The sequence below is a fragment of the Vicugna pacos genome, chromosome 10 (assembly GCF_048564905.1).
Source record: "Vicugna pacos chromosome 10, VicPac4, whole genome shotgun sequence".
NCBI classification, from domain to species: Eukaryota; Metazoa; Chordata; class Mammalia; order Artiodactyla; family Camelidae; genus Vicugna; species Vicugna pacos.
In genome coordinates, this window is record NC_132996.1 from 59,971,531 (window position 1) to 59,998,378 (window position 26,848).

Below are 26,848 nucleotides of genomic sequence, written 5' to 3' on the forward strand. Positions count from 1 at the left end.
GAATATACAAAATTAAAAGTGCCAGCTTCCTTGGTCACCCCTTTTGAATCCCGTTTCTTAGAGGTAACCTGTTAACAGCTCCATGTAAATGATTCTAGATAGTGTAGACCTTTTCCCCACATATTTCCAAGTATAAATGATCATGAATGCATATATACAAAAATGGTTTTAAAATATTTTGTATTTTAAATAATGAATCATAGTGTACATCTGTTTTACAATTTGCTTTCTTCACCTTCCAAACATCTTTCTATTCAGTTAAGCACCTCACAATACGAATATATAGCTTTTATATTTACTTGCTAATGCATCCTCATTTATTTGTTTTCAATTTTTCTTCTGCAGCTATTTCTGTACTATATGGTCCTGAAAATGAGCCTATGGTCTCAGAAAGCAGAAGGTTTGCACTAAGCAAAGAAGATAGGAAAGAACATCCCAGGTCAAAGAAGCTATAGAGCATAACCAAGAAAATGTGTATGTGGCAAGTCTGGAAGAAAAGGTACATATGAGTTCGGTGGAGAGGCAGGCATGGATGAGATAATTTAGCGGGGTTTTCTGAGCCATCATAAAGAGATTGGACTTTTTCCTAGAGTACAAGGGAAGGTGAGCTACTGACTGAAGAATCTCAAGCAGGAAAGCAACATACAAGGGTTTTACTTTAGATTGTCCTGAAAATAGTGGAAAGGTTGATCTCAAAAGATAGGGACTGGATGCAAGGCAACGCCATGGAAAGGGAGTAGGAGAGTACGGGAAATACTGAGAAGGCTGAATAAACAGGACTTGGTAATTATGGATGAGAAACCAAGGGAGAGAGAGAAAGAAGTCCATGATAATTTCCAGGTTTCTGCTTGGCCACTGGATGAATGGAGTACCATTAACCAAAAAGTGAAAGAAGGAGAAGTAGAATTTGAAGAGGGGTGGATTTGGAGTTCTGTTTGGAGAATATAGAGCTTTGGGACATCCAGTCAGCAGAAGCTGAAAATGCACATCTGTTCAGAGTGCAGGAAAGAGAAAGGAAGAGGAATAAAGGTTTGGAGTGGTGGCACTCAGTGGTAGTTTAAGGCAGGATATCACCCACTGGGGAAAAACAGAGTTAGGGGAAAAGGAAGACATGAATAAAATATCACAGAATATTAATTTTTAAAGGTAGGCTGAGGAAGAATTGCCTGAAAAGGAAACTGAGTAGATGCATTCAAAGAGGTAAAAGGAGAACCAGGAAAGGAAGGCTCTTGGTTCTCTGAAGAAGATACTGGTCATTAAGATGAAATGCTGCAGTTAGTTCAAGTAAGATGAAGTGTGAAAAACTTCCTTTAGATTTGGCAATTATCTTACCAGAAGTTTCAGTGAGTTCATTACAGTAGAATTCCAGGCCGATAAAGGACTAAAAGGCAGAGGAAAAGTAACATCAAATAGAGCCTGAGTTTAATAATGTTTAATAATTTAGTAAGTTTAACAATGAAGGGATGGAGAGGAAAGAGAGGGCAATGGCAGGAAGAAATTAAGAAATGAAGGAATTTTGTTGTTGTTTATGAGAGATGTAAGCGTGTTTTACAAGGTCAGGAGAAGAAACCTGAAGAGGACTCAAAGAAGGTACAACAGAAAGAGCTAAGTGATAGAGCAACACTGCAGAGGAAAACTCTTTCTAGATATATTACATTTCCAGATTGCCGGACCCAGACTCATTTACTAGTTTATGCTACTTCACTTCATAGACGTTTTCCTTTCCTGGAACGAAGATAAAGCTGCTCTGAATTGGAAAAGAGGTAATAATGTTATTGAATGTTCTTAAAGCATTAAGTAGGAAACAATATTGAGAATATTTTTCCCCAAAAAAGGAGGAATTGAACTATTTGAACGGAAATCTCCTTTTAATGGTAAAACACCATCATACTTGGCCACCCCACTAGACTACTAGCTTCTTGAAAGCATCATGAATTAATACATTCAAAAATGCTTGTTACGTATCTACCATGCTAGGCTTGAGGGGCACAAATAAGAGCAAGACACACTCCCTGTCCTCGAGGAGCTGACAAATATATAATTACAATACAATGCAATAAGTACAAATAAGAGAGAGGTAGGCACAAACACCATGGGTACACAGAAGAGGGATATCTAACTCTGCCTGGAAAGTGGAAAGAAGTCAAGGAAAGCTTTACAGGATCTTTATTCAAAGGATATGTAGCAAAGTCTTCAAAGGATATGCAGGAATTCACCAGGCGAAGAGTAAACAGAATTCCAGCTGTAAAGAAGCACGTGCAAACACATGGAGTTTTAAGAGAGCCCAGTGAATTAAGGCAACATCAGGGAACTTAGAGGGTATGAATGGCAGGAAAGGATGCAAGAGAGGCAATCAAGAATGAGCCACCGAAGATGTTAGGGCTAATGAGCCTGCACATCTTGTAAGTGATGACTAGTCACAGGGAAGTAACATTGTAAGGTTTTCACCCTCGGCATCCTCCGTGGGCCTAGTACCAGCCCTTTCACCACAGAAAACTTTCAATAAACGTTATGAAAGATGAGTCAGAATCCTAGAATCATAAAAGAAATTTGAAAAAAACACAGACCCTAGGGAGAAGGGAATAAATTAAAGGGAATTGATTATTTAAAAGCACAAATTAATTCACTGACATAGTGGAGAAGTAGAGTCAAGAGTTACACTGGCTAAGGCCCTGTAGAACATTTGTTGTGTATACCACCTCCCATCCAAGAATTAGGTTAAAGTTCTCCAAAGAGTCAAAGTGAAAAATCCCTAAACAAAGGGATACAAACTTGGGCTTTGATTAGATTTTCATAGCTTGAAGCAACTGCTTTCCACTTAGTAAGGGATGAGTAAAGAAGAAAAAATATACACTGGATTTCAGTAGCCCAGTATCAAGACATGCAATACCTGATAACAAGGACTAAGAATTTCAAACTGAATTTAAAAGTCATTCCATTTACTAGCACCAAAAATAAATGACTGTGATGACCTGAGAAGATTACTCTAATCTATGAAGCAAACAGATTGCTGCATTTGGTACAAGTCACCAACTTACTTGATTTCCTCCACTATGTTCAGGCAAAATGTCCTACAATAAGATAGCACAATATTATTAAAATATGAGTTCTTTCATCAAGCTTCTCTATATTAAAGAGATAATCAAATCTTTGACCACTAGGTTATAACTACAGGCCACAGAAAATCACTCCGAGAATAAATTATGGTTAAAACCCAGAAGTTAATGCAGCACCAGGCACCATAGTCACATCACAGGCACATGATCTCTCAATATTCAGAAACTTTATGTTCTTGGCCAGTATTTAAGCCCTTCCATTCATCTCATTTTGGTTGAATATAAGCCAACAGGATTTCACCAGGAGAAATTTGAAATAATACATTTCCTGTATTTGATGCAAGGGAGAAAGAACTGATGTACACAAGAAGCAGTAAACTCAGCAAACATTTGGACTAATGGTTTCACATAAATATTTGTACAGGAAGGATGAACTAGATTAAATCCTAGGGAACTCCTAAAGTCTGGTGAAAGATGAGGTTGGACTCCCAAATAGTTCAAAGGATCTCTAAGAAAATGACAATTCCAAATTCTAATGTGACATGTCAATCACATTAGTTTGATGGGTAGTTTGGAGAGGGTAACATTCTATGGTAACTGGTATCAGAGGATGGAGACAGTCATGTATCAGGTTACCAATATGAGACTCCAGAACTAATTTACTTACTTGACTCCAAGGCAGTGAAGCTTAAAGGCAATGTAATTATTTTGCCTAATGTCCTATTTCAAAAAATATTTGATAAAGGTCCACAGAATAATTTAAGAATATAATATACTAAATAAAAATGAATGAACAGTACAGTGATCTGAAATCTAGTCCTGAATCTGATACAATTAATTACATAATCACGGCTAAGTCACAAATAGTCTATGTCCCAGTTTATGTATTACAATGATGTACTCATGACTGAGTTAAATGTGAAAAGTTCTAAGCTCCTCAAAAAAGTAGTACGCTACTTATAAGATGAAGGTATTACATATGAGAAGTTAACCACCATGACTAAAGCTAACAATTCCCATTTAAATAGAACTCACCTCCAAAAATATTCAGTGCACTTAATAGATACATGTTCAGTAACTCTTAAGATGCATTACTTAAACATTCCATAAATAAGGAAACAGACATACTAAATTATTTAATAACTCAAAATCTATCAATAAGTATTACAGAGTAAGGAACAGAATCAAACTCTCAATGTTCTCCCCACACAACCCAGTCCATTGCTCAACTCACCTACTTATCTTAAATTATGTTGTTCTATGCATCAGAAACATAATTAGTTATGACAGGAACAGAAACTTCTCTCCCAAAGGCTTCAGAATCCATTTTACTAAAATATGTTCAAATTTAAAATGAGAATGGTTCCATAAATGGCAACTATTTATTAAACCCAGAAAAATATTTCATCCTGTATTAGGTTAAACAGTCTATAAGGAATAGAGACTGTGATTTTTAAACATAGAGTCAGAAAAGCAAAGACCAAAGACTATGAAAGGGTCTACCTCAATCTTAAAAGAAATAAGAAAAATAGGGGAATGGGTGAAAGAAAAACAAAACCTAAAACCAAAAGCTATTCTATGGAAGACTATGGAGTATCTGTACCATGGACAAATGGCATGAAAATATACCTTCAGATAAGCATCCGATACATATTAATCCATCTTCCAAAATAGCAAAGTGCTCTTCTCCCCCCACAAGATTATCTCCTCAGGAAAACCAGGTACTCTAATACATGCTGTTACTCTGATAAAGCTTTTTCTGAAAGCTATTTAGAAATAAGTAGTAAAGTGGGGTTTTTTTTAATACAGTAAACTTTTTTAATACCCTCTGACCAAGAGTATTGGATGGATTATTGCTCTCAACTCTTCATACTCTGTCATAAAATTAGACATTCACATGCTTTGTCATGTAACTTCACAAGGCTTAGCCACATGATTTTTGTCTAATGGGACTTGATGCCAGCAGAGGCTTAAAATGCATTTTGGTAGTTTGGCCTGTTTCTTGCACGCTGGTGAGAAACCATGACATGAGTATGCTCCAGGTGGCTGCTGCCCCTTCATGATAGGCCTCAGAAGAAACATATTTAGAGCAGATCTAACCCTACCTACAGCCTGAGGCAGGGCCAGCCACCCCACAAACTGAAGTAGATGTAACTGGCCAAGCCCAGCAGAGATCAGAAACCCAGGTGATCTACAACCCAGTGTGAAAATAAATCCTTAGTCTTGTAACTCAATGAAACACTGGTTTGTTGTGCAGAACTGTCACGGCAATAGATGACCAATACACCCAATAATTTTACACCTGAGAATGTATCCTGAGGCAATGAGAGAGAACAGATTCACATACAAGGGTATTTATCAGAGCAGTATTTATAATAACATAAAGCTGTAAACATTCTTCATCAAATAATAGAGTGAACAGCTAAATAAGCTTTGATCTAGCCAGACTATTAAATATTTGAAGCAATTAAAAAATTATGTTCCTAAAGAACACTCAAAAATGTATGAAAATGTTCATAGTATATTTTAAGTTTAAAATGTATAAAAGCAAGATGCATTGTTTTAAAATATATCTTTAAGTAGAGAAAAAGATAAGGTAGATAAAATAATTCATTTAAGAAATACATATGCTTTTCTGTGCTAAATATTATTTTATGCTAAATATTATACTAAACACTATACTTGAAATAAAGAAGCAAATAAGAAAAGTATGTTCTCTGACTTCTTGAAACTAACAGTGTGGTGAGGAAGACAGATACTAAAAAATAAAAATCACAGACGTGTCATTACAAATTGTGATAAACTACTATGGCAGAAATTGCTAATTATCCACAATATTTATTTCCCCCTTCCTGCTAAGTATTACAGTCCCTGAATTTTATATGCCCACGGCTACCTGGAATAGACTATACTTCCCAGCCTTCCCTGCTCCTAGCTGGGGCCATGTGACCAAGTTATGAGCAATGGGATCTAATTGCAAGTGGTACGCACAACATCCAATAAATATCCTTAGAAATAAAAGGCTTGCTTTCCCCCTTCTTACCAGATGGAGCAGCTATTTTGGATTATGATGTGGAAGCTTCATGCTGAGAATGGCAGAGCAAAAGAGCAGGAGGAGCCTGGGTTCCGTGGCACTGTGGAACCACTATCCCCAGCCCTAGTACACCTACACAGCTTCTACATGAGACAGAAATAAAATTCTACCTTGTTTAAGCCATTTTCATTTTGGGTTTTCAATCACTGACAGCAGAACCTAATCCTAAATGGCACAGCTATGAAGGAGCCTCAATGAAGGGGTCAATGAGAGATTATAATAGAAACAGTTGATTTTGACAGGAGGATAGGGTTTCACGGATAGGTCCTCTGAGAAAGTGACTTTTAAGCTGCAACCTAACCTATCTGATGCCTGGTCAGGAGAGCACCAGGTGAAGGAAGGTGGTGTGGCAAACCCCTCAAGGCAGGGGAAATCAAAGATGAAACTATTATGGCTTAAGCCTGAGTCACAAAAGGAATATAAGCAACAAACTTTGAGATGTTAAGATTGCTTCTATGATAAATGAATTAGAATGAAAGCAGAGCACTAATGCAACTCAGTGTATCGGCCCCACTATTAGAATCTCTATTCTGACAAGCAAAAGACCACACACGTATGTCAAAGATGAGAGGAAAGGGGTGCAGAATGAGAATGAACTCTGTTAAAAAAATTAACAGTTGCTTCCACACTTCAGTATTACTAGTGTTGAAAATAGTTGGATTCTCTGATTAGAGTGGTTCACATACCATGAGAAGAATGTTACTACATTTTTAAACATTAACCATCCCTGTAACAGACAGAGTTTGGTGTTAAAAATTTTTTTAATAATGTTTCTTGTCTATTTCTGATTATAGAAACATATTTATTGTAGAGAATGTAGGAAATATACATAAGCATATAAAGAAAAAAAAAAACCTACCGGTAAACTCATCACCTCCTAACATTTTACCTGACACTGTTTTTACACACATTTACATGCCTACGTACATATATACACACAATACACAAAAATGAGATGGTAATGCATATGAAGTTGCATGTGCTTTTTCATTTATTTTATCTTGAGCACATTCCTATGTCATTAAAATATTTTTGAAACCATGATTTTTAATGGCTTTGTAACATATAATTTATTTAGCCAATCAAGTTTGGGGTTAAAACTGAATTAAAACTGTCAGCCACAAATTAAAGCCCTGTGGGTCAAGAATATGACTTCAAAAACTGCCATGGAGAGTTTCTACTCAGAAATCTCAAATTATAGTTTGAAAGCACTGAAACAATCTCAACAAGAATTCACTGAAATTCGCTGAGTTTTAGCCAAGAAGGATGCTCAGTAAAGATTGTATTTTCCCAAATCGAGTGCACCATTTCATAATTGGTCTTGAGGAAGAAACTGAGTAAGTAGTAAATATTGAGGTAGCAGTAACAAATAAGAACTAATAAATGCCTACTGTAAGAATTAGTGACTATCTGCAATGTTTTTTTTAATAAAGCAAAATAAGAGAACATATGCATTTATTACTTCTGTAAGTTTTCAAGTGGATCTGGAAAAATGATTATAGAAAAACACATACAGAAAAAGAATGGAAACAAACACGACAAAGGGTTAACAGCTGTTAATTCTGGAATACAATGCTCTTTGAACTTTTCTATATTTGATTTTTTCTCAAAACCAAAAAATATTAAATTAAAATATCAGTCATGTGAGTAAGGTAATTCAGATTTTAGTAATTAAAGTAGAAGGAAAATCAGTAAGTTTCGCCGGAGGCTAAGTGGATCTTCAGAGAAAGAAAAACAAAGAGCTGGGCATACAGCATTAGGCGTCTGTTCTAAAATAAAAACTATTTTAAACAAAATATCAATGTTCCATGTTGGAAATAATTCTGAGGAAAGACCAGATTTTGAACTTTGTATCTGTGCTTCCTTCACATACTATCCTACCAAAAATGATATATTTTCTGTTCTATCAAAAAGGTTGTTTCAACAGTTAAGCAAATACTTTAAAAATTGCAAGACTGCATTTTAGTTTCTGATACTTATTTCCTTTACTTTGTAACCTAAAGTTTTCCAAATGCTTAAAACCATTTTTAAAAATTCTGATTTCTAAAATCCAAACTTAGTTCAGGTCACAGAGTTCACCACTTGATAAAATGTCTTACTGAACATAAATGTTTGCAATTTTCTATTAAGTGAGGTTTCTAGCAAAAGAAAAATTAAAGAATTAGAAGTTACAGAAGTAAACCAAATCTTTACATTAATTCTTACAAAAATTTCAAATACATGTAAATTTTTAAAAATTGCCCCTTTCCCCCAAACGTAGCCTTAGGTTGCCTTAACTTTGTGACAGAATCCCCCATCCCCTATTTCTCTCATCAGTTCTCACCTTCTTTCCCTGCTGAAACACGTGAATTTTCCAGCCAAAGTGACTCATTCACTGGCATCTTGTCAAACTAACCCTGAAACTCTAAGGAGGCTCAACATTAAGAGAATTTTAAAGCTAGAACACTTTCACTAACACACATCATTTTGACTTTAGAGAACTGAATCACTTTCAGAGTCAAATACACCTAACAAAACTCTGTTTATATTTTTCCTTATAAATTGTTCTCCACCATGCTACCTCCTCTTAATTTTAGTTTGGCAATTCCCTAATGTAAAACACCTCCTGTCTCTGAAGAAGACAAGATGGGGAAAAGCAGAAGCATTAGAAAAGGAGGGGGTTGAAAAATTGTTCACTTAGCTTGGAAGAAGATTCTTTTCTGAAACATTAACAATTCATATGTATTCCACAGAGTTCTCAAAAGTTTACTTCTCCCCTTAGTTAAATGAAAGTACAATACAATATATAAAACAAACACAATCAGAAATCTCCAGAAATAAATTATTCTCACTGTTGTTATGTCATTCAACAAAAGTTTAAAAAACAACACAAATATCAATTATTGAGAACTGTATAGCTAAAAATCTTCAGTAAGATGTCACTAGCATGAACTATAAATGGCAAATCACTGTATCGTTTTGGCTCACACATTCACCTACTCCAAGATAGAAGACCTCTACCTTTTAACCAGAGGGAGAGTGATGGGGAAGGAACAGAGAACACTTTGTCAGATTACCACAGACTTTTACTTATAGCTCTATCAAATGTCACACTCCACCTGGTGGCAGGAGCTGTCTGAATTGGTGAAGCAGAGGTCATTAAACAAGAAATTCCTAAGAATATTTTCCAGATGTCCTTGCAAAAAAAAAAAAAAAAAAAAAAAAGATGTTCTTTTTTTTTTTTGGCCTATATAGAATAAATCTAACAAGGCTTCACCAAAGTTTTTTCACATAATAGTAGGTCAACATCTAATAAAGATTAACATAAAGGAATGACAATCAGAATGGGAGACCTACATTTAGAGCAATCTGTTTACCATTCTCTCCATCTCAAGCCTTTAAAACAGGTAACAAGGCATATCCAGCAACTATAAGATTCTCTATTACATCCTCCCATTAACTTTCTTTACCCGATCCCCTATGGGTAAGCTATAGAGTTTAATTAACACAGTTAAGAGCAGCCTGCCACAGCACTTTTAGATATTTGCCAGTAACATATACCCATGGGATACTCTAGAGACTGATTTCAACCAAAAATAAAAATAGATAAACAGAGCTCAAACAAAATTAAAACTGAGTCTGGCTGCCCACACTTATTTTCACACATGAGGAAAAATAGCAGTTCTCCTAGAAGCCTCGAGCAGACATATCTTTAGAACACAATGTTAAAAATATGCCCCCCTCCTTTTTCCCCTACCTGTTTCTCACTCAAAGCTGTGATTTTGGCTTGAAGTTCATGAAGCTGTTTCTTTAAATCAGCATTCTGATTGGAAAGAAAAAATATCTGTGAGAAAGATATTTCATTTGTTAACAGAATAGTAGCAAGAAGACTTTATGCATACTGTATTACAAATGATGAAGCAATCTTAAGCATTTAGCCAATCATATGTGTCATGCATTAAACTGTAGTCATATTACTACCACCTAATGCATTTATCCTAAATGTAGGCTGCTAACACTAGAACAAGGGTAACTCCTTTGCACTTATTTTAAATTACAAGAAGTTTTATATTTTAGCATCTTGTACTGTAATAGTACTCCTTTCTACCAAAATAGTTATTCTTTATAAGAGAGAACCAGTTGACAGAAAACCTAAAGTTCCACTAAATCAGACAAAAGCAGGAAAATGGAAGTTGTAAGTATGAACACACTGCATGCTTAACAGCATTATCAATGAAAAAAGGTTTTTCTCTGCATGCCCTCTCCCTTATTTAGTAGAGTACATTTGTTATTTTAGCCTAGATTTGAAAGCTGTCAGTGCTGCAACTGCCTTAACACTACATCATTCAAATTAACACACTGACTAACAGGGCAACTTCTCAGTTCTAAAATGCTGGGAATCAAAAAAGAATACTATTTTAAATGAGATACACTGAGAATGCTTGCCTTTTACTCAAGTGGGAGAAAAATCCAAAATTAAAGTTTTCAAAAGTTTATGTAGCAGGATAGCCTACTGACTAGCTGACAGAACACCACCCCAATAAGACTATTTTTCCTTCATCATTTCACATACAATTCCTTCAATTCATCCTGCCTCGTCTTCTGACAGGGTCGGGGCATACATCCTCCCTCTCATGTTTTCTCCATGTACTATTTTTTTATGAAAGTATTTGATATAAGGCCTCTCTAATGAGATCACCCACAAGATTGTCCAGCAACCTAATGTCCCCTCAAGTTCTTCACACTAAGATATCTCTGTTACATGATTCCCAGCTATATCAGAAATGCTAAAGTTTTCTAATAATATTTCAGTTACTGATAACATAAGTTACCACATTAAATATAAAATAATCTATTCATCTAAGGTCTATTGCCTCTTAGTTCCCTAAATCTAATTTAAATTATAATATATTTTTTAAATTAAAATGGAAAAGCTTCTCAAAGAAGTTGGCCCGTCAAACAAGAGTTAAGTGGCTATTAATGACAGCTCTCAGAATCAACGGATTGTTAAAAACACAACAGTTAAGCCACTGGGTGCTAAATTTGTACAAATGGGTATTATTTCCCACTTCCAAAAATCAATCTGCTACAGTACCATTCTTCAATCCAAGAATCTATTTTATTTAACTTTACAATGAGGTATGAATGCTATGTTTAATAAGCTAAAAAAAAATACACACACACCCATCAGTGGGTCTATGTGTTCTGTGAACAGACTATGAGTAACCAAATGCAGAAGAGAAATCCTGAGAACGTGTGATATATAGTCTCCACACCTGTGACCCACTGTCTCATTGCTGCAAAAGAGATACCACCTGAACGATAAATACAATCATCAAAGATGAGGTAACTTTTTAGGGAGATTTCTCTTCAAAGATAGACAATAAAATGCTCAAGTCAAAAATGCCTATGAAACTTTAAAGAAAAGGTAATATTGATGGATCATTATATAAGGTTCTTTTAAACCTTCTTTAAGAGCTCTTTCAAAAATAAAATCTTTTAAAGTGCTTTTTAAAAAGTATTCTAAATTCTCACTCTGAACATACTGGAATTAAGTATTCAAATGTTCTGTACTATAAACTATAAGAAAATAAAAAATGGTTCTGGGCCATATTTAATAATTTTGAGACTACAGAAAGCCTCACTAACTCTGATTTTGAGTAAGGCGGCTTGTGGAAATGAAATTTAAGCTATATGAAGAGTATTAACTCTCATTTTTTCCCCAAAATACTCAAAGCAACTAACATTAAAGCAAAAGAGCAGTAACAAAGATGGAATAATAGCTATATTATAATAGAATGACTAGATTTTTTCTTAACTCTTAAAACATGAAGACCAATGTGCTAAAAATAATTGCTGTTAGAGATGAGATAGTTTTTTAAAAAACTTAAGTATTAGTCTATATTTTAGTATTTTATGATCATTTTATTTTAAATTATTTTAATTTAAAAATTAAATGAATAAAAATAGTATTTTACCTGTGGATCCTGCTTCATCTGAGCAACCAGTTTCTGATAATAAAGAGAGAAAAAGAGGCATCAGTCTCACACAGTAACTCACTATGGCTAATCAGGTTTAGCCCCCCAAATCTAGAGTTTTAGGCCCACACAAAAAAATGAGTAATACCACAATCAGGATAGACCATGAGCTTCTGTGGTCCATACAAAAGGTTAATGAAACACTCTTCTTAATATTAAAAAAAAAATCAAACTACCACTTTATATTTGAAATGAAGAGCTTCCTGCTTTTAAACAAATCTGGAGATGGAATGGGGGAGGGGGGCTTTTAAAAGGCAATTTAAACAAGCTGGATGCTCCAAAAGCGAAACATCCCTTTAAAATGTTGTCATTGTCTAGAGTCTCAAACAAGGCCTGGAAAGAAGCTGCTCTGTACACAGCAAACAGATTTGGCAAGTCTGTTGGTTTGGTTCTTACCACAGAAGGAGCCTAGTGTTAGATGTGACTTTGCCACTGACTTCTCTGTGGGGTAGTGGGGAGTACTCAGTGAAGCAGTGATGCTCAGTATTTGAGAGTAAGGAAGTGAAGGAAGCAGTAATGCAAAATTCTACCTACCTGGGTTCCTCTGGGAAGGAGAATGTTACCGGAATATTGAATGAGAAAGACCTTTACTAGGGAAAATATAAGTCCAAAAAAAGAAAAACAAGGAAAATGGATGTTGATTGATCCAACCTAACTTCTGAAAGTATGACTGCCCAGAGGTAACGATAACCAGAGACACAAGAATCTGAGGCATAAAGGAACATCAGAAGGCTGATTGCTAAAGGTACATGGGAATAAGCTGTTCTCCAAGTGACTTTTTCATATAACTGAAAAATCTGTCCCTCTCTTTGGGTGAAAAGACACTTTTAAAGTTTTTAGCCAAAAAATAAAACCTTTCTAAAATATATACTTATCTGCCTTATTAAATAGAAAAAAGGCAGGTTTATTAATACTTACAGGCATGACTACATCAATATACTATTCTCCAAATATTACAACTAAGGACCTTACAATAAAGGCCCCAAACTACTATGTTTTTTAGAGTTCTTGTGACTGAATTTTAGTTTTTTAGTCTACTCCTTAATGTCAAGCAGTCAGTTAGCAAATCTTGCTACTATTATTATGCCCCCGTCTAACAGCCCCAGAACCCCAACTCAAATTTGCTGCTTCTGATTTGCTGTGTAATACACTTAGTGAACTAATTCTAAGATGAGCAAATAGGGTGTAATAACCTAAGAAATCCCCCTTGAATAAAATGTATAATCTTTGGTGAATGACTTCTGACATTTATTCTAGCTTGTCAAAAGCCTTACTTCAGGTGCTAGGATACATTTTGGATAGCTGAGATTGCCAACCATGATCTCCAAATACAGAAGACATATGTTACTATACTCTATTTCATATGTGGCAGTGGTTAACTCTTCTGTATCTTGGTCTTAATCTACAAAATAGTAATAACAAGCATTCCAAGAGCTCAATGAGATAGAAACACAAGGTTTTATACATATACATATTTTTAAAATTTGGGGGGAGGAGGAGGTAATTTTGTTTGTTTGTTTAATTTTTTAATGGAGATATTGGGGATTGAACCCAGGACCTCCTGCATGCTAAGCATGCACTCTACCACTGAGCTATATATACCCTCCCTCCCATACATATACATTTTTACTAACGTAGTCTAAAGGCCAGTCATATTCTTCAATGAAAAAAGTCCTTGGCTGTCCTTTCTGATTTGGTTATCAGAGAGTGGACTTCTATACTAAAGTTTCCTTTTTAAAGCTCAAAATGGTTTTCCTCAATGACACTGGAAATTAAAAAATGACTGATAACCAAACTCAGTCCTTTCTCTGGAGGAAATAAATAAGCCAACTTTTCTACCTATACTTAACCAAGCTGCATTTTAGACCATTAGAGGCAGGACAGAACAAGCTGGGTGGGTTAATTAGACCAACCAAATCCCTAGAGACTTCAAGCTGCCATTGTGTGTTATCAAAGTTAACTTACTTTCCACTGCAAGATGCAGCAATTTTTGAGGATATACTTTATGTCAAGGGTTGGCAAACTACAGCCCACAGGCAAATCCAGCCTACCACCCATTTTTGTAAATAAAGTTTTATTGGGGGGCAGCCACACCCATTCATTTATATATTGTCTATGGCTGCTTTGTCTGTACAGCAGCAGAGCAGAGTAGTTATGACAGAGACCACAGATGACTTGCAAATATAGAATACTTTACTGCCTGGCTGTATACAGAAAATGTTTGCTAATCTCTGCTTTATACTATTCTCCATTCCAGGTAGAGTAAATACTCCAAAAGTTTAAATAGGACTTTCATTAAATCCACATAAGAAAAATCAAAAAGGCAATTTCTCAAAAAAGATGAGATACCCATCACAGGCCACTATTATTTAAACATCCAGTCAACATCAACCACGTGTATGTTGCTACTTTTTAAATCATCTCCCTGTCCATAGAGAACAAAAGTACTTCCACCAAAGCAAGACCAGGTAGTTCTGTAACACACTTTCTATCTAGTAAGCTCATTTTCAGCCCTAATTTCATTCCCTAAGTGGAAATGAGGAAGGGGTGGCCCCAATATTTAGTCAAATGTATGATCTGGCTTTGGCCTCAGCCTAATAGCCAGTGCCTACTTTGATGTCATTTCTGGCATCCCTGAATTTGTCATGACCCATGATCATGTAAGCTACCACATATCCAATCATAATAACAACATAAAATTTACAAGAAAGGCATGTCACTTGGATTTACTGTTAATACTTAAATTTTTTTAAATAAAAAAGTATTCTAAATGTAACTGGAGTGAAATATCTTATATACTTTCTATCTTAAAATACTATCAACCAACATTGATAAACATAAGTAAATGTTTATTACTGCACAAACAAAATGCTCTATAATAATTAAGGGTGACTATAAAAGCTATTAATTTTATGCTAAAAAATAAATATACAGGGAAATAATTAATGTGAATATTAAGAGAGTGATAACTTTAGGAAGAATATTATATTCCTTTTGAGCAAACAAATGTTAATTTTAAACTTTAAATTAGATTTTAAAACAATAAACATTTTTCATAACTATAATCTTCATAAAATTTGTATGCTTGAATTAAAAATACGAACCAAAATAATACTTAAGAACTCTTTAATTTTTAGTAATTTAGTTCAATTTGGGTCAAAAGTCTTTCAATAAAAAAAAGTCTCATTTGGACTTGTTCATACCTTCTGAGGATGAACTAAAAGTATAACATTAATTTCATCATCTCAAAATTTCTTGAGAGGCAGAATATCTCCAAAAATCACATATAACTTCATTAAACTATCTTTGATCCATGCAAACTTCAGATTCATAATTTTTCTCCAGAAATTCATCCTATGATGATGTCAGCTTTGAACAAATCTTGAATTTAACTGTCATCATTCGCCCTTCAGCCAAATTGGATACTCAACACACCAATATGTTAAAATACTTTCAACAGGAGAAAAAGACAAGTTTGTTTTTGTAAAGGGGTTTTTGTTCTCCTCAATAAGTACCAGAAGCAAGGCCAAATGAAATAAAATGTGCATAACTTTTTATATACTAAATTTCTTAAAGTTACCATAAAAACAAAACACACTTCACATAGAGAAGCCTGCCTATACACAGCAAATGCTGAGACTACTGCTGAGCAAGAGTTTAATAGGATCCAAAGCAGCAGCAGGGATTTTTGAACATCAAGAGACAATGTAAAAAGTACAGCTATCTGTCTATCTATAGATATATGTGTGTGTATATATGTACTTTTGAAGCTTTTTTTAAAAGTTCTTATCCATCCTAATTCTAAGCAACCTGCAAATTTAGTAGTTATCGAAAGCCCAAGGTGTTCTTCCAACAACTTCAGAAATTAACCTTACATTAGACTATTCAGATAAAACAAGGAACACCATATCTAAGAACAAACATCTTTAAAAAATAGTTCCCTTCTCTCTGCTCACACTCTGAACATTCAAAAGTAGTCAACTGAGCATCATTTATCACTTTTGATTACCAAGAATTATATATGTGTATGTGTGTGTACCTTTGTCTTGAACCTAGGACCATATCCAGCTAATGTCTAGAAAAGAGACTGTAAACAGTGTTATTTCTGTTTACATGATAAATGATTTAGTTATTTAAGGATAGTTTTTTGTCTTGGTTACATTTACACTAAATAAAATGTATGTATTTAATATCACATATTTTATTAATATAATTATATTATATAAATATAGTAATTATCAATGTTTTTTATTTATATATTTTAAAGATTTGTTTAGCCTAGGTCCCTAGGGTAAAATGTAAGAATAGTGAAATTTGAAATTTAAACATTTGTGAACACATTTTCTTTGTTAAAGATTAGAGTCAAGTCATATAGCTGAATTATGAGTAAAACCTTCAGGACATATGGAAGTCAAGTTAAATACATCTTGTTATTTAAAATACGCAAGTCACATGAACAAAGTCCCTCAGATGAACAAAAAAACAGAAAAATAGAGAGTTGGGTTTTTTTAAACACCTTTAACATTCGAAAAAAAATATTTTCAGTTCTTTTCTCTGGAAGAGAAGTCAGGAACGTTTTAGTAAAGTTCTTAAAAATATTATCAATGAGTTTGTTGAGTAGTGATAAAAGGCGAATAACATAACTCTTGGACAAATGACTGCAAGATGATTAAAAACTGTACTAAAAATCAGAGATGTCCTGCTTACTAATTTTAGCCATTACTTACTAACATGATGTGGGAGAAGCCATGAATGCAGCGTACCTGGTGAACCTGAATTTCCACTTTAAGAGCCTCCTGTAGAGTCTGCAACTCCATCCTCTACCTTCTCCACTTTTTCTTATGTCTGTTAATTCTATAGTTTCTTCAGCCTCTGTTTAAAATAACAAACTCCTCTTCTCACTGCAGCTGTAGAGATCAATAAAATATTTTGGATCATTATGTTGGGCATAAAGGAAATACTTATATTAAATAAAATAAATTCTATTAGTCTAAAATATTTGATTGTCTAACAAGGGCAAGAAATTTCCCCAAATATATTTCTTTCAAAAATGAGTAGTTTTGCACTGAATTGGTACCAAAACTTTCTGGGTTTATGCTTTGAGTATTCCTCTACAAGATACTTAAAATAATTAGGAAATGAAGAAAGTGTGTTTAATCTGGCCATGAAAACATCTAAGCACTTACTACATGCTCAGCACCGTATTACATACTCCTTTCTGAGGACACGGTGCTGAACAAGACCACTTCTGTCCTGGGTGAGCTGGAAGTCTAGAGGGGGAGAGGACAACCATCCAGGACACACTGTTCTTAGAAAGAGACACATAACAACATGGTCATACATTTTTAAACATCACACAGAGTGAACAGGATATTGCAGGGTCTCTCAGAGGTTAAAGAAGGCCGGAATACTTTCATTTGGATGACTCTTACTCTATTAATAAAGAAACTCAAAATGGGGGAAATTCTGGTATAATTGAAAGGTTTACACTTTACAAGTTAGTATGTAACACAAATACACTGCAATGTAACTCTCCTTTCCACAAAGTTATGACAGGGACATTAAAAAATAAATCTATCATGCACAATGGATGAGGTGGTCTAGCAACAGAACAGACACTTCCACCTTTACAATAAACACCATCTTTTCAAGCCTGCAGGTGCATCTCTTTGGCTGTGTATATAACTGTGTGCAGAGATGATGTCAAAAGTGTAGATTTGTGAATGTGAACCTTCCTACTCTGCATTGCAATTTAAATTAACTCAATGGCTAATTCTCAATTTTTTTTTTCTTTTTCCTTGAACATGGCCTTAGACATGATTTTAGGTACTCTCCCAAAGCAAAACTTTACTGGGATAAATTTAAACTTTACTTCTTTCTCCTTTCTTCTTCGTACCTATAAAATTTGTAGTTAGCACAGCTTTTCAGCATTCTTACTAAGGAAAAGAGAACTAAGGAACTAAGGAAGGGAACAATCAGGAGGCATCTTTATACTTTCTAACAATTATTTATCTATGGATAAAGTCTGTAGTCAACCTAAGTTTTCTTAAAACTTCTTTAAAACCTGACTTAACAGCTATAAAGCAATCATTGACTACAGGCTGTATATTTGTGAATATTAGTTTCCTTTATACTTGTTTAATCTCACTAGGCTTAACATATCACTGACAATCTGCCCCCTAAGGCTTACATACTATATTATGTAATATCAAAACACTCTAATCTAAAAAACAACAAACTTCACAAGTATAAAATTCCTTCAAACTTACATTTGTGAAGGCCAAGAAAGGATTATTATACAATGACACTGTGAACCAAAAATTTTCATGAAAGTAGTATGCTCAGGGGAGATAATTTGGAAAAGGGAAGATATTTTGAAGAACATGCCTAGGTTTTTCAACTATTATTATCTAAAAAAAAATCCTTGGAACTACAATGAATAAATATCAGAATCATTAAGTTACTAACTTAGACCAAGATTTTTGTTGTCATGTAAGTTTACTCTACATAAAAAAGCAAATAGTTCTTCCTGGACACTACTTAAGTTAGTTTTAAGATGCTATCAGAAAATGCGTCCAAAAGTGATTCTTTGTAATTGTTGTCAAATTAAGAATCATCTTGAAGGATTATTTTCAACAACTGAAAAGCCACATTTTATTTTACTGGTAGTAACATACAACATCATCGCTCAACTCAACTAATTAACTCTAGAAACAAACAGGATGTTAAAAACATGAAGAACTTGTATTTATACACAACAAAGAGTTAACATAATTTGTACAGTTAGAGTGCTCACAAATTAATTTTTTTAAACTATGAAAAAGCAACTAACAGAAGAAACAAGAACGACCAACATGAAAAATATCTATCTTCAAGAGTCATAGAAATGTACATTTTGTATATTTTAAGAAGACATGTTTTATCTATCAAACTGACAAATATTTGTAAAAATAATAATACTCTGAACTGTCTAGAGTTTGGGTCAGGTGGCACTTTTTAATTTGCTATTAGTTATCTCTTAGGGTAACACTAAGGGATACTTACTTTCTTCTTTTCAAAGTATCAATATTTTTGAAATTTTCCATAGAAAATATGTACTTATTTTTAAGTAACAAAAATTAACTTAGGATTGCTAGATAAAACATCAGAAAATTTTATACTGATGAAACAAAATGTTCAGGAAGAGAATAAATAAAATCAAGGTTTAACCTGGAGGCTCTAAACGTCAGAGGGCCTCACAGGATAAGAAGCCTGCAACTCAAGAGAATGAGGAGCTGACAGCTTTTACTTCCTTCATCAGATTGTTGTCTGCTTATTAGAGACACACAAAGGCACAAAATTTTATTTGGCATGGATTCTAAATGCCAATTACTCATTTTATTTCAAAATAAAACTGAAGGGTTAAAAAAAGGTGACTAGTTACTGAAAAACTTATGAAGGATTAGTAGATTGATTTGACATCCTTCACAAAAGTCTTTTTCTAAATAGCAATTTTAAGAGATTGGCTTCTGCCTAAAGAACAAGTTATATACATACATTCATAGCTTACAAAAACAAGGCAAGCACATACTGAATCCTTTAAAAAAAATATTTTGGGTGTTTAGACAACACATGCAGCCATCATGTTATGACCATTCGGGGGCAGTTTATAGCATTATAAAGAAGGCATTATTTGCTAAATTTGTAAAAAGATGATTTATCATAAACTGACCAATTCTAATAAGTTAAAAATAACAAATCAACTGCTGAAAGGTAAATATGAACAGACTTACAAAAACAGTTTATTGAGGTACAATGCCTTTCACCACCCAACAGCTCTAAATACTACCATCAGAGAAGGCAAGTGCCTAGAACAAAATACCAACATTCAGTATCTTCAAAATTGTACATGTCAAATCACTAAGACACCTAATGGTCTCTCACCTTCAAATAACAAAAAACCAAAAACAGAAACAAAAAACCTCTGCAAACCAACCAAACCAAATCAATCAATCAATCAATCAATCAAATAAATCCCACTAAAAGAGGCAGCTGTAATATCTGGAAAGAGCATTCGCTATTCTCCACATCCCCCCCCCCCCAAAAAACCTGATTCCACTTACTCACTGTGTAGCCACTCTCAGTTTCAGGTTTGTTTGTTTGTTTACAAATCAGGAAAACGGGAACAGTATCACCTACTTCACTAAATTATTATGAGGTTTAAATTAGGTGAAAGCATATGAAAAGCCTTTTGTAAACTATAAAGTTCTACATTATTCTTAATATACTTAACTCATTCATATACACAAACTTTGTATAAACTTCTCAACACGGTATACTGCTGAAAGGACTGTAGGCTTTCTTATTTTCAAATTCTCTAAGAAAAGGCTTTCTAACTATTTTTCTGGTTATAGTTTTGCCTGAGAATAGGTGACTTCTAGGTCTTTCATTATGATTCTAATAATGCAGCAATGCTTTAACTCTGAACTTACTAAGAAACACTGCTGTGTTTCTGAACTGATATGAACTTTTTCCAATCAAAACTCAACTCATCAATCAAGTTTCTTTAACTAACAATAACTCCATAATATTGTGCCTCCAGACTGAATTCCCTAAAAATGGTCAGCTCAGTGTTCTTTATATCATATGTTTACTTGGTATAAGACTCCACTTTTGATCTATAGTCTTAGAACAGTGTCTAGAGTGGGTTTAATTATTTAGATATGAAAAAGCAGAAAGTATTGACAGATCTATGTATTCTTATTTGTCACATGCCTAATACTAAAATAACAGGTTTCAATTTCAGTAAAATACTTACTGCTTACTATGTATCTATCATGCTAGGGGATAAAACAGTATCTTTAACTTTTAACTAATAGTTCTAAAAATTGTAACTATTGATAAAAATAAAAAATTATTTTAATAGCACTTGTTGAAAACTAACATTTACTAACATGAATCAATAAAAATGGTATTAGAAAACAATGTACATTTGTTTTCTTATTTTCCTAGTGGTGTTCTTTGGTGATATACCACAGGTCAACAGAAAATGCTACAGCACAAAGAGCCTGGCAATCCTGATTTTAGAAGCTACCCTCTGAATCTGGCAAAGTTAATATGCTCAAATCCTGGTATTACAAGTGTTTATAAAACTCACCTCAGCTAGTGAGACTGACGTTTCTTAACCATTAAATTAAATTTCTATACACACACAAAAAAATGGATTTATGATATCTGAATGTCTGAATGTCTTTGAGTATAAAATATGTATCTTTCTTTTCTCTGTTTTTTTGAGGGGAAAGAGGGCCACATCTTCATTGAAAGTAATACCTACACAGGTCACACCATTCCAACAGGAGGGTGTGGTATTTTGGGTCGAGTAGGGGTTTCCACAGGTCTGCTGCAGTGTCCTGCACCTCTCCCGACCACCAGTGTGCGCTGTAACATACAGTTCCTACCACAGCTTCCTGGGCCCAAGCCTAGCAGGAACACATGCATTCTTCTATTTCCCACCTTTCCTTACAGAAATCAAGTATGTCTACCAAAATCATCCCAACTATACCCAACAGCAAGAATGTTGAAGTAAATTTTAAAACTCACAGCAACTCAAAATGAAGAAGGCTAAATAGCATGTAAGAGCATTGTGACAATGAGGTCGAGATTTTAGAAATGGTTGCTACATTTACCAGAATGCTACCTAATGTCAAAAAAAAGTCCAGACAAACCTGGCCAGAATCATATAAATAGTTACTACACAAAGGATTACATAAGAGGGTGTGGTGGTCTTGGCATAACCAATAAGTACTTAATAGAAGTGGAAGTTATGGGAGAGAGATTTCAGATCAATTTAAGGAAGCGCTAAGGATTAGAGCTGTACAAAAAAGGAATGGGTTACCTTATGAGGTAGTGGGCTCCCTGTCATTAGAAGTATTCAAGAATGCTGCATATCATATCCCCCTCTTGGAGATTCACAATGCACATTAGCATATTAAAGGTTCTGAGAAGTCCTGCAGTAAAGAAACCTGTTTAACTTTGTTTAACGCAGCATTTTCCAAATTATTTGACCACAGAACATTTTCCCCACCCTCACCCCACCTCAAAAATATTAACTTCTGTGGAACTACTGTTCCTCCGAATACATTATAGAAAATACGAGCTACATTTTTTTAAAAATGTAGTATTCAGTATGTACCCGAATAACAATCTGTCAGGGATATAGGAGAAGAAATTGCCACATCCAGTAAAAGGCTGAAAGAGAAAGCCCTTCAGATCCCTGCTTCTCTAAGCGTCTCATTCCATCACATCTCGAAGTAAAGGGCTATAGGGTCTTGATTATTTAAAACGTGAGAGAAAGGCAAGTAGAATTAAAAGGTAGTAAAATGCAAGGTTAACTAATTCAAATGCCTCCCTTTCATGTTCAAAGCCCAATTTCTAAAAGGTAAGAGATAGCTTAAGGACCATAAGTTATGAAAAAGAAGCCTTAACCAAATATCTGCTCCACCCACTAAGTTAATTACTATCTGAGAGAGGGACTTCAAAAAAAAAAAAAAAAGAATAGCCTTGCATTGGAGGACTACCCTATTCCAGCCACCTTGTTTGAATTTAGTTTATCACAATACGTGCTCTCCAAATAAGGTTAATATTTGTTTGATCCTTAGTTACTAGACTGCCCTGTGTAATCTGTGATCTTGAATTAGGCATTCAAAGAAATGATTAAGTGTGATGATTTATAAGCCGTTAGATATTAAAGTTGATACTAGGGGAAAAATGTGTTTGCCTACATGCCCCCCAAATGCTACATCTCTCTTTTTATTTTTTCCTCTTCAAGAATTACACAAAACACACTCTGAAAATGTAATATCAGACATGAAGCCAACCCAATATTAAATTTAAGAATATAAATGCTTACGAGCCCCAAATTTCAAAGTCAAGGTTCCCATAGTTACATTAACCTAGCCATTCTGCACATATACTAAGGCCATCAAATTTAACAACATATTAAGTAATACAAAACACAATGGGAACCTCAACTTTTGAATTTCCTGACTTTTGAATTTACAGCCCTAACCAATGCATTAAGGACTTTTTGGCAAAGGGGACCTTTACATTTTAACAGGTTATCGAATGCAGGAACATGCAAGCTGAGCAGTATTATTAGAAACACAAATTCATTTGAGACACGGCTATGTGAAATTAGACAAAAATTCACTTTCACTCAGTGCAAAGAGCAAAGCCTCATTTTCATTTCTGGGAGAGAGCTTTTTTGAAAAAAAAAAAAAAACCACTGAATATTTAAATTATTATCCAACTAGTATCAAGCACACTATGCCTGCCTAGAAAAGGTACTTACCAATTTTGGGGAAATTGGCTCTCCTTCAGTTCTCTTGCTCCCTACAACAGAAAAAGGGGAAAATGGAATCAGACTACAAACACAGATTTATGACTTTGTCATCAAAAGCTAATGACTTAAAGATTTCCATCTGATTTTTACAAGAAAAAGCCAAACCACATAAAACTCTCCAAAGCTTTAAAACTCAAAAAAAAAAAAAAGAGAGAGAGAGAGAGAGAGAGACAGGTAGTTTTTACAGCAAGGAAAGAATTCAAGGGCAGTTAGATCTCTTAATTTTCCAGTTTTTCAACCTTTCCACAGTTTTTTCAAGACAAGGAGAAGTAAATAGTTGATGGTTTCCCTTTCCTAAGAGACACAGAAATGAAATGCACCTCAATCAAAAAACACAAAAATACACCCTCATCCTCAACAAATGACTTTCACTGTTTATTGCTTTATATTAACAAATTAGGTTAACATCATTGGCCCTTAGTTGGTCTACTTAAAAGGCCTTTTTAAATTAATCTTGAAATGGATTTGTCTTATATAAGGCTTTAAAATTCACAGCATTTTATATGTACAGCCATAATTTTAATTAAACTTTTCATTCACATTCTTAAAGTCTCACCACTTTATAGACTGTAAACCACGTAACACAAAACTTGCCCTATGCCACATATTTAATCAGTGATAGAGCCAGAAAGAAAACCAAGGTTTTGGGATCCCAATACAATGCTCAGTGATGCTTTTATCAATTGCGTGTGTGTGGTTTTGTTTTTTTTTTAAGATTAATTAAACTCCATTAAGTTGATTTCAAGTTCAGAAAAATCAAGTCAGGGTATGTTTGCTTTGTTTTTTTCAGGGGGGGGGAGGTCTTACTGCCTTTATTCTCTTAGACTGAAGACTTCCATTTCCTAAATGGTTTCAATATTCAATATTTGTCATTTTTCTCTCATTTCAATAGTATAGATGCTTTTAAAACTTTTATCCACACATTGCCTTTGTCATTGAAAAATTCTAATATGAAAGACACTGGTTAAATCCAACTATTTGTTTTTCTCCAATCTCTCTTTTCTATAATGTTTATTTTTAACTCTTCCTTGCCTTAAATTTCTTTTCCAGTTAAAAAAAAAATTAGGAAACAAAAATTAAAACTTGTCCCCTAATATTTTAGTACTAAATTATTTAAACTCTACATACCATGGTCTAAATCTGTAAAGTATTGTCCTTATGCGTTAAACATAGTACATTTGTTGACTAATGTTAGTCCAAAAGTGTCAATTCTCATTTCCCTAAGGGATATTTCAAAAAATCTTCATGTCATCCAGATTATAAATTTTTATTTAATCATGCAAGTCATATAAAACATAGTAAAATAATTTTAAAGGGCTCCAATTTGTGCAGGTAACATTCATTTCCAAAAGAAATTCAATTTTTGTTTTATCCTGCCCTTTTTTTAAGCAGCAGTACTTTTTAAAGTTCTAAAGTCCGTACAAATGGCAAGTTTAATCACGAAATTTAGAATGACTCCCAACCAAAAGAAAAATGATGCAAGAATCTGTAGAATAATGTCCTTATTAAAAAGTAGATTCTCATAAGGAAAAAAATTTAACTATGTGTGGTAATGGATGTTAACTAAACTCAATGTTAATCATTTCACAATATATACACATACCAAATCATTATGTTGTACACCTAAAACACAATGTTCTATGTCAATAAATCTCAATTAAAAACAAAAGTGGATTCTTAACAGTACAGATACCTATAGGATTCTATACCACTCAAGACACTACCAGGCACATAGTAAATGCTCAGTAAATAGTTGTTAAATGAATGAATTGACTGAATAGACTCTTTACTCTCTATTGCAGGCTTTATCTTTCTTATTAGGCATTTCTTGTTAGCTCTTTCATGCTGGGGATAATTTCTTATGCATTGATCTCCCACAGCATTATTTGGTAAATGAATGACTCTGGATAAAAACAGTTGATTATAAAGTAAAATATTACCATCTTAAAATATAATGAAAAGGAAAAGACATATAAATTGGACCAAATTAAAATTCAGAACTTCTGTTCATCAAAAAAAACACCATTAAGAGAATGAAAAAACAAGCCACAGAACTGGAGATTTCAACAGCAACACATATAATAACAATGGCTTATACCCAGAATACACAAAATATGTTAAAACTCAAAGTGATCAGTATGGGATTGGGATTTTAAGTTTTACTTATAGGCATTTGAGACAGTACAGTCAAAAAAAAAAAAACTTCTGAAAAGTCATATTCAGTAAAAAGGCACAATGGATGCACCTTATCTTTTGGGCATTTTCTCCTAAAATCAGTAGCAGAGTCAATCCCTTAACTGACAAAGAATTTTACTTGATGTCATGAAACCAACCTACTCATGAAACTGTTCGCAGGGGACTGCAGAAATCACATTGGAAATCAAAACCTTAGATGTTAAGTGATTTCCCCAAAGGTCTCACAGCTAGTTGGTAGTAATGCTGGAGAAAAGCCTACAGATTCTGAGATTCCTTTGACTGAGCTGGCCTTTCCACTAAATCTCAATTCCTCTTAACCAGCTGCAGCAGTTAATCTTTTAAGAAACAAACTACAATAAATACTGACCAAATATTTGGGGGAAATCTTGCATATAAAGTTTTAAAGAAAAATCATGTAAGTAAGCTATCTAGGGCAGGGTTTAAAAACTGAGATCCTTTATGCCTAAGGATCCCCGTGAATGGGCTTCAGAGGTGTGTACCAACTCCATGATACTACATGCTCAATTCTGAATGTACAAGAATTCTGAGAAAGGGATCCACAGCTTTTATAAGATTCACACAGGTTCAGATACCCAAAAACAGTAAATTATTTTTAGACTAGTGATTCTTTTTTTTTGGAGGGGGGAGGTAATTAGGTTTATTTATTTAGTTAGTGGAGATACTAGGGATTGAACCCAGGATCTCATGCATGCTAGGCATGCGCTCTACCACTGAGGTACACCCTCCCCCCAGGTTAGTGATTCTTAAACACTGTGCATCAGAACTACCAAAGTGTTTCTTCTGAAGACTAATTATTAATTTGACTATCATTTGGATACTGATTAAAAAAAGAAAAGTGAATATTTTATTTCTGTAGTTTAATGAGTTAGCAGCAAAAAAGATTTATATATAAATCTGTACTTTTTACACTATCCATATGCAAAACATATATAATTCTGAAATGCAAGTTTGATTTCCTCATATTAAGCTGATTCAAAGCCCACTTAATTTGTTTCTCACATATATTTCACACTTGTAGCTAAGGTAGTTCAAAATTTTAGCCTTATTTGCTTAAAAATTTTTAATATAGATTTGTTCTTGAAAA

General features: G+C 34.1%; 1 protein-coding gene across 14 annotated transcripts in view; it reads right to left on the minus strand.

The window, feature by feature from the left end:
* PHF21A (PHD finger protein 21A) overlaps positions 1–26,848 on the minus strand; it is a 170,914-nt gene that overhangs the window by 119,937 nt on the left and 24,129 nt on the right. For 8 of the 14 annotated variants that reach the window (XM_072969858.1, XM_072969853.1, XM_072969854.1 and 5 more), the window contains 4 exons: positions 23,497–23,537; positions 16,931–17,074; positions 12,108–12,140; positions 9,887–9,973 (listed from right to left, as the gene is read on the minus strand). In XM_072969858.1, coding sequence (XP_072825959.1) covers positions 9,887–9,973; positions 12,108–12,140; positions 16,931–16,984 — 174 coding nt within the window. In that variant the 5' untranslated portion in view covers positions 16,985–17,074; positions 23,497–23,537. Of the gene's footprint in view, positions 1–9,886; positions 9,974–12,107; positions 12,141–16,930; positions 17,075–22,041; positions 22,154–23,496; positions 23,538–26,848 lie in introns of all 14 variants that reach the window. The other 6 variants (XM_072969859.1, XM_072969856.1, XM_072969857.1 and 3 more) reach the window with 2 other exon arrangements.